This window comes from Echiichthys vipera (genome assembly GCF_963691815.1).
Source record: "Echiichthys vipera genome assembly, chromosome: 6".
Taxonomy (NCBI): Eukaryota; Metazoa; Chordata; class Actinopteri; order Perciformes; family Trachinidae; genus Echiichthys; species Echiichthys vipera.
The window spans coordinates 14,828,446-14,840,813 of NC_139831.1; the positions used below are offsets into that span (position 1 = coordinate 14,828,446).

At 40.2% G+C, this 12,368-nt stretch overlaps 1 protein-coding gene across 1 annotated transcript in view; it reads left to right on the forward strand.

Moving 5' to 3' along the window:
- Window positions 1-10,947, forward strand: part of pcdh11 (protocadherin 11) — a gene marked incomplete at both ends in the record, with an annotated part of 126,960 nt that extends 116,013 nt beyond the window's left edge. Inside the window, one exon of the mRNA XM_083915831.1 lies at window positions 10,487-10,947. Within this exon, the coding sequence (XP_083771957.1) occupies window positions 10,487-10,947 (461 nt within the window). The remainder of the gene's footprint in view (window positions 1-10,486) is intronic.
- Window positions 10,948-12,368: the final 1,421 nt, after the last annotated feature.

Consider the following 12,368-nt stretch of genomic DNA (forward strand, 5'->3'; position numbering starts at 1 on the left):
TCACAGACACACACACACACACACACACACACCCACACACCCACACAGACACACACACACAAACAAACGCAGTGGCTTGAAATAAACTGCAGGATGAAATTGGCTATAGTGATGTCATCGTGGTGGTGGTAACGAGCCAGGAAGCGCTGGCAATTTTCTCCCACAATTCTACAAACAACCGGACATGTTAGAGACATTCGGGGCTTTTTCTTGCACTTCCTGGCTCTTCATGCTTCTGCTAAGACATGTCAACATTAAAGTCGATACTAGATGCCAGGCAAAAGAAATGTTACATACCCTTGCCTATTTGTGGGTGTTTGTCGTTTTAGAGGAGGATGAAATGCCTGACATAAAGAGGATAGGACCCGGGGACAAACGATGTATACAAGTGTCCTCAGGGCCGGACAGACACACAAAATCAAAGACTCTGAGTGTTAATATCTGATAGTCAGCACTCTAGGCTAAACAGCATAAAAGACATTGAGGTCAATGGGTTGCTGGCAGTCTCTGGAGCAAAGTAGTTGCACGGCTATTTTCACCGTCTCCTCCTCTGTGGACTGTTGTGACCACTGGAGCATTCTCTTCATCATCACAGACGGAACACAATCAGGGAACCTACTTTATGCTTTTGCCCTTTTATTTTATTATACTCTTTTTTTCTTTTTCTGTTGAGGCTGTTTAGAAACCAAAGAGGAGCTGTTAGACTTGCCACCCAAGAAATGAAAGCAGTACTGAAGGCACTAAAGGAGCTTTTTCAGCCCAAATGGTTTGATTGCCTTGTGATGAAAATTTCTAACAATATATTTAGATCAAATCTAGAACAATGACAGTTATGACAAATATATAAATAACAGGAATAAGCCAAATTATTTTTAGGAACTACGTTTGGCCAATTTATTTCATTCAGCAATTCAATACTCTGTGTGCAACTTCTCAGCATAAAACAAGAACTGAATGCAAACTAAATTCTAATTGCATTCAGTTATGATTGCATGTTGCATGATTCAAAAATGCTTGACTGTGTATTAAATAAGATCACCACACGTCTATTATGTCCAGTTAATTTGTGTCAACAGCACCATGTGATAAAAGTGGCTGTAATGGCAATTGTGTTTATGCAAGAGGAACAGTTTTTATGATGAGACAGCCTTATGGTTATTTGGCCTGAGAGTGAAATTGTAATGAATGGTTTCCTTCACTTGGAGTGATTATACAAACAGGAGCAAAATGAGGCTTTATCTATCCTGGAATAAATTGAAGTCAATTGAAACAACAGCTATTTTACGTATTCCAGTTGTTTTTCCTCATAGACTGCAAAACACATTCCTGTTTTATTTAATTACTTATGCAATGAACTTGCATGATTCTTTTTTTGCTTATGTTTCAGCTACTGCCATTTTACACACACTCTCTCCTCCCTGGTGTGTCTATCTGTATGTTGCTCTCGCTGTTGGGAATCTTAGTTGACAATGCCTGCACTCAACACACCCCAAATAAAGTGCGTAGTGACAGAAACATTAACACAAGCCAGCCACTGAGTACCTCTGTGATTTTAGTGAGAGCATATCTGTCAGCAGGGCCTGGGGGAGTAAAAGGCATATCTGAACTTTCAACAGCTGGTGTTTGGGTGGAGGATTGTGACAGTCAACATCAAAACAGTAAAAGTAAAGCTGTGATTTATTGAATGTGCTGCTTGGGTCTTCTTTCATGTTTGCCACTGATACATTATATGACTTCTCTCCTGCTTTCAAGAACATGGTGACGCGGATGAATTAAACATGTTAAGCAGGAACAGGTCTTTCTCTGAAAGCCTTACCCTATTCATGATAACCCCTTTTTAGACATTCAGTGGACTTATCACAGCGTATAAATAGGACAGAATTCATTATTCAGGGGAGGTTTCAGTGAAAAATTAATAGTTGTCCCCGGAGGAGGGTCTGTGGCACTCCGGAAAAGGAAAACCTTTAAAGTGTACATGCACAGGGGGATCTAGAGAGAGTCTGCCCCTCATGTTAAAACCTTTACCAAGCTACACCACACATTGATATTCCAAGTATAAGTTTGCTCAGCACTAATGGCTGTGACTAATACCGTATACAGCCTGCATTCATGCCTAAGCTGTCCTCATAATATTTTGAAAATGGAGGAAGAAAAGGAAGCAGAATAGCACGAGTGTCTGCTCCTGACATGTATACACCTCATATAATTTAGATTACACATTTTCACGATTGCCTCGTAGGACAGAACACGAGGACTTGAGCTGTTGACATCTGAAGAGAGGCTCCTTTTTTTGTGACTAAGCTGAATGATTTCACTTCACTGTACAATAAACACACAGCCTGGAAAATCACAACACAAACTATACAGCAGGTCCTCCTCTGAGCTCTGTCATATAAGAGATTACAATTTCCACCATGCCCAGATCACTCATGCACTGAAATCTTGCCGCCGCTGGTGCTGAGTGGTTTTCAGCCTGCCAGTTATCCGTTGAAAGATGGGCTTCACGATGCTTTTGTATCCACTTCCTATCTGCCTGGCCATGGAGGTAATAACAGTAATATATGGCTAAGGGAAAACAGAGCTAATCATCAATGACTGCAAGATATATAGCATATGCAGTGGCACCTTGTTTATTACCCTCTCTTCTTCTCCTGCTGAATCCATCGGCTATACAGACAGGCTGCTACATCCGAGAGCTTCTTCAATGTTAATTTGATTCATTCTTGTTTTCCATAATAATTGGGGGCAATGGGTCAGTGTGATGAATTTGCTTGTTACATGACACAGGATGTAGCACGATGGCGGCTGCTGTACAGTTTGTCACCCTCGCCTCTCCTCCATCATGTGAGGCCGAGGCTTCATTTTTATTAGCCATTATCTGAAAACATCCCGTGGTTGCATCAGCTCCTAATGCAACAGGTTTATTCTTTTCTTTGAGGACCTGCTTATGCTTCCAAATCTGCTTTTAATTAAAAAAAATGTAATGAAATCTAAGAGTGTTATAAGTGACATTTACATTTTTAGATCAAAGTCATTTAACAAAAAACTCATGATTGTTTAGATAGTATTCCAGCTGGAACCATTCAATCTTCGCGCAAATATCAAACAGCTTTGTCAGGTCCCACTTAATCAGTCGATTTTCCTTTCTTTCTTAATCCCTCTAAAAAATATTTCACTTCCTTTTCCACACTGCGGTCTTTATTTTCATTTCCCAGACCTCACATTATCTACACAATATGGTAATTCTCAGACATTCATCCATGTGCAATGAATTTTAAGGTGGATTCACATTTTTTTATTCTTATAAATATGCATTTATGTATTGCTTCTTTGACAGTGACAGCGCACCTACAGTATATCCACAGCATGATCGTCCAGCGTTTGTGCCGACTCGCAAAGGAGAGAATGAATGGCTGCTCTTGTATGATATTTTAAACAGAGAGCACTGGTGTGTGTCTGTGTGTGTGTGTGTGTGTGTGTGTGTGTGTGTGTGTGTGTGTGTGTGTGTGTGTGTGTGTGTGTGTGTGTGTGTGTGTGTGTGTGTGTGTGTGTGTGTCAGTGGGGGGGGGGGGGGGGGGGGCTGTGCAACTACAGGAGCATGTCTTGTGTCTTTACCCCCCATAGAAACTCTGCACCTCCTCCTCTGTGTTTTATTATGGTGATGAGCGCTGATTGCAGATTGTTATGGTGTTTGCACCTCTCATCTATCTGGCCCACACTGGGTATTTGGCCAGGCCTGATTGTGTTGATGGTGACACCAGCATCCTGTCCTTGGGTGGGGAGGCCCAATAGCAGTCCAGACATAATGAAGGAGATGTAATCAACCAATGTCACACACAAAAAAGTCAAGAGTGAAGATGAAAGCTGTGTCTGTGTTCTACCATCCCAACTTTACTCCCTGTTGATGCAAATCACACAATTACTGTTGTTGATGCTGGGGCATGCTTTTTTCGTAAACATTTTAGGCTGAGGTGAAATTTGACTGAAAATTTGAGTTGTTTCTTTTCTCACTCTGACAACAAAGGTGACTCTGAGATGAAGGAATTAACATTAAATTAAGCCTGTACATTGTGTTGCTGTTGTATATTCTCAGTGGAGAAATGGATGCTTCACCCTTAAAACATACTTTTAATCAATGGCAACAAAAAGAAAGAAGCAAGTGCTTGGCACTGGGTTGTTCAAGAGATCTTTTCTCTCTTTGTGCACTTTGTCCTCTTTCCGTGCTTTGTTATTTGTTTTGGTGTTCTAATCTCAGCCAAGTCAATAATATTCTTTGTTGTCTGAAATTGTGTGTCGGGAACAAAAAGGCCTCCTCCTTTTGTTGAAAGTACCTGTCTGTGACTTTTCACTTTCTCTCAGACTCCCAGATAAAGTAATCATTAGATGTTGTTTTCTGCCTGCAATTACTTTCAGTTACAATGGGTCAAACACTAGGAAAGCAAAAGGGGTCGAGAGCAGACAAGGCTAGATGGATTACAGGCGAAGAACTGTATAGGTCCCACAAGTGCTGATAAATACGTATGTGGCTCAGAGACTCGCCGTGTTCAAACGGCGTCTCAGTAAATGCATCAAAAGTAATTAGTCTAGAGTATATATGGACAACCTCGCTCCCCTCTTATCTGCGTCACATTGTCTCCTTTAAAAAAAGGCCATTCATTGCATCTGGCACTATTTGTCCTAAAAGAGTAAATGGGCTTTGCCATTTCTTATATCTCTCTTTGTATTGTTACTGCACAGAATTGCTCTGAAATTTATGTTTCAGTGGAAAAATCCACCACACTATTATCATCGGTAACTCATTACCATTCACTGGCATGCGGTTCGTAGCTGATGAGAATGGCTTTTAGATGAAGACCGTGCGGCGATATTTCTATTGTTTTATTCCACATTCTCTACTGTAATAAAATCTTGTTAATACAATTTTACAGTAGCTTAATCCCAGCACGTCTCCTCATAGATCTTAATTCATGTCAGCCTCCTACATGGCACCACTGACCTCTGCAGCACAGCTGATATCTACCTTCCAAAGAGCACGGCAAGTTTTATTGCTAAAATGGAATATTTACTCCCTCCTCCACGCCCTTGTCAGCAGTGACAATGACAGCTCTTATTGCCTCGGCCAGGGATTATACTGTACCTCCTTCTGATAAAAGTAAAGAAAACCAAATAGCATTTGAGTCTGACGTGCAGAGAAAAGTGAATTTTCAGACTCATTGCCATAGAGACAGGCTTTTTCCAGAGAAGTCACAGACCTTGTCTCTGAGCGTGCATATTGTCATTTCTTCGTGAAAGGGATGTATGTGCAGTACTTCTAACCATTTCATAAAGTTTCCATTCATTCAGAAAGTAGAGTTTTGTGAGCTTTGCCATATCTTGTATAGAATCTTGAATTTAAGTGGACTGTCTTGTGTTTATAATTCTGTGAAAGTGAGACATTAGTCTCTACTTCAAATGATGATTGCCAGAGCTGTGGTGGATGTAATGCCATCTATTTTCAGTGCAATACCAAGGAGTTTTAATAGCGCTATTATTATTAATGACCATCCATTTGCTTATCCAGATTGTACGTTTGGTGGGTATAAGGCCGAGTGAAGTGATAAAGTCTTGGTAATTACAAACCCAATTATTTCGACTGTGATCCTATTTGTTTGAAAGAATCTTCCATATTCTCGGGTTTCTTCCTATTGGTCTCTCTCTAGATGCAAGACCCATGCTCATGTACCCTCTGTGTCTTCTTTCCTCTCACTCTTCTGCTCTCATCTCATCCCTTATCACACAATATATGATAATGATAATATTTTTGCACTCATGATAGCTGTAGTACTTGTTGTACTCCAGGATGGTTTTCTTTTATTTTCTGGCAACATTATACCTGTTGCAATTAAGACTGAAAGAGCAAAGCTCTTGTTGATAATACTTTGGGTGGTCAAATGTTTATTTTCTTGGCATACTGACATTTTTGGAATATGTGTGAACTTTACCACTTTCGTGAGTGTTTGTGTGTTAGAAAGAAAAAAAAATTGATCTTTGCAGTGAATGTTGGGATAAAACAACTGTGTTGCATTGACAGCCCTTGTATCAAAACCTTTGACAGCAAAATAAGAATTTTGAGAATAAAATAAAAAACCTTCAATCCCATAGATCACAGCTAAAACATAAAATAATAAAAATAAAAAAACAGTGAGACAGTACTGCATCCATGAGCTAGATGTGTACACTAAACACGCAACACAAAAAATATATTTTAAATATAGCCTACAGCATGTGATAAAGCTTTCATTCGACAATACGTAGGTTTGATGAATATACATTCCAGGCTAAAAGAATGAATAGACTGCACCAATTAACACCGCAGAATGAGTCAGAGGCGTAGTCCACCTTCCTGATGGCTGTTTGAGGAATTTAATGTCCTAGTTGCATGCAATTATCCTTTTAATTAGCAATAATGAGTTTGTGCATGCTGAAATAATAAGTGGAATCGTGATATGTGTGCAGACCTTCATGTGAAGCTCATCAAGATGTAACTAGCTCTGTCAGTAAATATCATCAGCTGTCATGTTAAATATCTCATGCCATTGTTCTGAAAGGCTGGCTAATACGGATCCTGGCTGCGTGCATGTGTGTCTGCCTGTCAGAATTACTATTTGCAACAATGGATTTCATGGCCATTAGAGAAAAAAATGAGTGAGATTGAAAGCACACCAGTAGAATAAAAAGGTAAAATGTAATGTCAACATTCCAACATCTAGTTGGTAAGGTAGCAATGGAACAAACCTCGTGGGATTGAGCCATTTACTGTTTATCATGGCCGAATCCAATCATTACATTACTTTGGTGCCGAAATGTAACCAATTATCTTTATATTACCAACTGTGTACAGTAACATCATGGACCAGAAAATCTGAATTACTGCTTATTATTTCAGCATTACAACCTCAATTAATATCCACAAAAACATGGCCATAAACATACAACAAATGTAACCAGAATAATCCTATATTTACCTCTGTAATAGGATTTTCAGTGGAGACACTGCTGCGCCATGCATGCAAAAGTTAATTGTTTTAAATTAGAGCATGAATTTGTTTTCTGGGATGGTTCAGTATCAGAGCTGCACTTAAAGGAACATTATTATTGATGAATCACCTGCAAACCAGCAGGTTGGAATATTACAACAAATGCATTTGTTGTCTGCGCACAAAAAGTTGAGCATACATATACTATAATGAAACCTAATAATAGATGCACAATTTTTAAAGGAGGTTTTCTTAAGACTGGCTCAGAGGGGCATTTAGCAGACTCATGTGGTGATTAATTGTTGAGATGTTTATGTCATACGGATGTTATTTGTTTCCCTGCTTACAGAACAGAAACTTAAGTCTGAGTGAAAAAAAATAATATAGGCCTCAAAATTGCACTGGATTGAAAAATATTACACACATTCAAGTTATTTTGTCTTATATTTCTAAATTAAAGGTTTTAAAGTACTCACATGATAGAAAGTGTCCAGTCTAATTCTAAGCTGCATTTTCACGCAGTTCAAACAGCATTCTCTTTGCTAATCTTTTGTATGCCATGCAGCGTTCTCTTGCCTCTCTCTTAGACATGTCTAATGTTTATACAAGCTGTAATGTTTGACCACTCAGATGGAAGGTCAGCTGAAGGTGGATGCAACGGTGTTCGATATGTGGCTGGCCAAAGGATGTGTTGATGTTGCAGAACAAGATTGCTGTAGGCTACCACTGGTATTGACCTTGCATATGACCATAAGATCAACTTGAAAACCTAGGACTGTGGCACTGTGGGGTGTCTCGAAATCCACAACAAGACCATAAATAATAGATAACCTTATGAGAGGGCATTCAAATTAGCCTGCGGGCTCTTTTGAATCGGAACATGAATTGAATACCACTTAATTCCTGGATTAATTTGGGGTGATCGCAGGTGAACTAGTGTTAGATGTTCAAGTCCAGTCTGTAGAGTAACTAAAGAGGTATCAAAGTTTTTTTTGTTTTTTTTTTACACCACTGCTCAGTGAAGATGAATCATCTTAAATGAGAACGCGTCTGATCCGAGCTTTGCTGTCTATTACACCCAGTTGTTTGCCATTATCCCCACTTGTCTGCCATTCAAATTTTCTTGAAGGGAACGTAGAAAAGAATGTTCTCAGCATCAGGGGATCCGTGGCATCAGTGATGTGTGATTCCTCCTGCAAGCTCCGCGGGGTACAGTTGTTTCCCCTGAATACAAAAGACAACGGCATCACAAGCAGGCTGCGGCATACCTCTAGCTGACGAAAGCAGCCAGAGCTGTCAGCGACATCACTCACGTTCCCACCCTCCCAAACCCGCCACCGCCTATCCAAACTATCCAGCTGGAATAAAAAATAGTACAGGCCCATGTCTTCTTTGGAAAGGCTTGATGTGAGATATTGCATACATAATTTGTAGGCACTGACGGCTGTTGACACAGAACTGCTGTGAGTTCAAGCTGTGTGAAGTCGCAGAGCCACAGACGTCCCTTTCATTTGTAAAGTATGCCACGTGAAAGCTTTACCTCCAGCTGCACTGATCATTTAAAGTTGAGGAGGTGGGAGGGAATCTAGCAGAGATGCACTTTTGAATGTGGGTGTTTCTGTTAGGAACATGTATTTGTGTGTCACAGTGCACGCTTGTGGAATAAGGAGTTAATGCTAATAGCATCAACTCATCAAAAAATGACAGTACCCTGAAAAGGCATCACCAACAGCAGAAAACACTTGGAGAGAGATTGAGTCAGGGCATGGCCAAGACTTGGCTCGACCCTATTGTGCTAGCTCAGAGAATGAGAAAGCAGCATCCATTTTTGCCTTAATGAAGTTAGTGACCCTCTGAAAGGTGACACATTTACCGCCCAGGGGATTTATACACTCCTGCTCCAAGGCTCCAGTTCAATATGGAGAGGACAGATTTGACTCCACGTGGGCACTCCAAATATATCCTCACAATTTATACCCGGCGACTCATTTTCAGACACTGCCCTCATAATTAAAGTTGACGCTGTGCTATTCAATCTGCGGTCGCACGGAAATACAAAAAAGAAAATGAGTGCATTGGGGCGTTATACAACAATCTTGATAGTTTTGGGAGGCTGGACTGGTATCACTAAAGTAGAGTAATCACAATATACATTTTCATTTTGTAGAATGCCATAAAACAATAAACAACGGGGCGAGAAGATTTGTAGATGTTTGTGGAACTGAATGAAATAGTCCTCCCTTTATACTGGGGTCTAAGACCAATTAATTATTCATGGCTTCCTTACTTATGCAAATATAATAAATAATTTCTACATGACAGCTTGAAGCTGAGGCCTAGAGAAGAGACGTGATGTTTGAATGAAGACCCCTCTTTCGTTTGCATGGCCTAGGAAACATAATACTGCAGGCTCCTGGTTGCCTTGGTGCGCACTGTTTTACATTCTAATTATCTAGCTTGACAGGCTTTATTGCTCAATGCTGAAGCCTCATCCCAGACTCATTCCACATGTGATGTCAGTGCCGGGATAATGAAATAAGATAGTATGAGTGCTTAGCCTTGCCCAGTTGACTTCTCATTCCCTTTTAATTTTTTTTTCTTCCCTTCCATGCATGCAAACCTAAATGCTGCCACAATTAACCATGTATATTAGTTGTACCTGAATATGCTTAAGATGCTTACAGGATCCTGGGATAATGGGATTTTCTTTTCCCCAAGTAGAGTATTTGAGACTTTCTATAAAGACCGCATCTATAGTGCATTATGAAGGCATTCAAAGTGATTTCTAACGCACGTGTAATGCTTCATCACAACGCATATGATGTTTCCGATGCACAAAATAATCATAAAATCTTAGAGATATGATTTGCAATGATTTAGAAAGTTTAAGTTGCTTATGGACACTCTATGAAACTGCCTGATTAAATGATGATTAAATCAAACTATGAATGCCCCCAAAATGCACTAAGGATGTGGTCTTCATAGAAAGTGTTAGAGTTTTCTTAATTAACCAGATTCATTTTGGATTCTGGGAGATCAGAATGGTTTAAGGTGTGCCACATTGACACTGATTAAAATAAACAATGCTTTGTTAAGAGAGTAAAGCCAATCCAAGACACTAACGAGATACATTTTTTTTCTATCTCTAATTAAGCTACAGGGAATTCCTTGCATATTGTAGGTAAACAGACAGAGTCATGGGAATACCGATGGAAATTAAAAGCTCTGCTGGTGTTTTTCTCATTACAAGATGAAATTAAACATTTATCAGTGACTTTCATGCTGTTAAAAGGCTGACATTTTGTCGGTCCTTTCTTCTATTTACATTATGATTCATGAGTTCATGCAGTCTTGCCCCGGTAAAAGCCTTGCAGTCTCTGTATGTTTGGACCTGTTGGATTAACAATGTCTTTTTTTTCTTTTTCTTTTTCTTTTCCTTTTTCTATCTCTCCTCCTCTTCTTTTTTACAGCCATTGAGGTGAACCTACAGAAAGCCTTGGCTGAGGCCTCTGAGACCTGTACCCAGGAGTGTCTAATACTGGGCCACTCTGACAGCTGCTGGATGCCCCCAGCCTTGGCCCAGTTCCAGGGTCCTGGCAGTAACAGCCCCACCTCCACCCCTATCACCACCGCTATCACCGGTACAATGCCCTCTTTCGGCTTCCAGCAGAGCTGCGCCAGGGGAGCAAAAGCTAACATAGTTGGCATGGGCGTCATGGATGGTCGCCATACCCTGGGCAGGTCTGTGCCCAAAAGAGATGAACTGGACAAAGGGATCAAGCGGCCACAGTTCTACAACACCCTGGATAGACACTGCAGTAAGAAGGAGGACCCTATCAAGGTCATTCCTCTGGCGAGCTTCTCCTCCCCCGGGCAGCAGACGCCCACCGGTGGGGGCAGCAGTTCTTTCTTACATGAGCACCAGTTGTAAGAGTAAAAGACAGATCTTCATCGCCCTGACATACATGTGACTCGATCCATAGACAGCTTGTTGACAGTAACTATGTGATCAGTATGTATGCGTACACGTGGAGGTATGCATAATTTGAATGACTTTTGACCAGCTCCAGCTCAGTTTTACTAATGAAGACAGCTGAGAATGGATTCGATCATGATGATGTTATTCAGACAAAATGTCATGGTCTGACAGCTAAAGTATTTGAAAGGAAATGTAGGTCTTAACACTGCAGGCCCATGTATAATAAATAAAGGTAGTTCTATGCCAAAGTAGTTCCATCACAGAAAAAAAAAAAAAAATTGCTTTCAGTTTGGTGATTGTTGCTTCGTGATAAGAAAGGGCAATGTACGCTTTAAGAGTTTTGGGCCCAGCTTTGTGGAACTTTGTCCTAAAAGAAGATTTCTTTGCGCAGAAACACTTGCAAATGCAGTTTCTTTGTATTGAGTGAGCTAAATTGGGCTAAATGTTAATTATGAGCTCTGTGTGGATGGTGCTTCTGTTCAAGTTCTAGTAAAGTATTGCTCTGTATAACATGCAGCTCAAACTCCTTTGGTGGTGGAAGATGTTTCTTTTGTCCTTCCTGAACATGTTTCAGAAGTCTATTTTTGTCAGGGGACTGCAGACGGATAAAAAAAAAAGTCTAAAGTCTACAAAGCATAACTAGGCCAATGGTAGACAACACTGGTAATCTTTTGCGTTCTACATTTTCACTGTGGACCAGCACATAAAATATAACTCCTCTGTATACACTCAAGATATTTTCCTTATGGTGGTTGCTCCGTCTCTGCCAACTCTATTAGGAAAATGTTCACTCCTTGCATTACTTCAGCAGCTTAGCCTTGAAAGGCACAAACAGATACGCTTTGGAAACGTACCCTTTGTTTCCTTTCCTTTGTTTCTATTTCTCACATTTTGCTGCTCAGAAACACTCAATAATAGCTATGGAGCCAATTATGAAATTCTCAGTCTAATTACTTTGATGTGTGATCTCAGTAGCGACCCTCATTGTAGTTAGGTGGTCTGGAATGGTTCTCCTGACGAGCCAGATACTATATGTGCTCTGCATATGCAGAGGCAATGAAAGGGTGACAAGCTCTCAGAAATAGTATCCCATCATATCATTAATAACAGCATTTATTCTTGCTCTTAATTACTATTGTGTGTTTTTACACAACTCAGTTTGGCTGCAAAGTTTCTATTATCAGTTTTAACTATGTGTTGACACTGAAATAATCAACCTGGTCGCCAGAATAGAATGTTGGCATTGTACATTTTTGCAAACCACAGATACTATTAATATGGATATTCCTGAACCTCTGCAACCCACTCTCATTCCCTACTCTTTATATACCAACACCTTTTGATGCTCAGGTCGCAGTTTTAAACACATGATT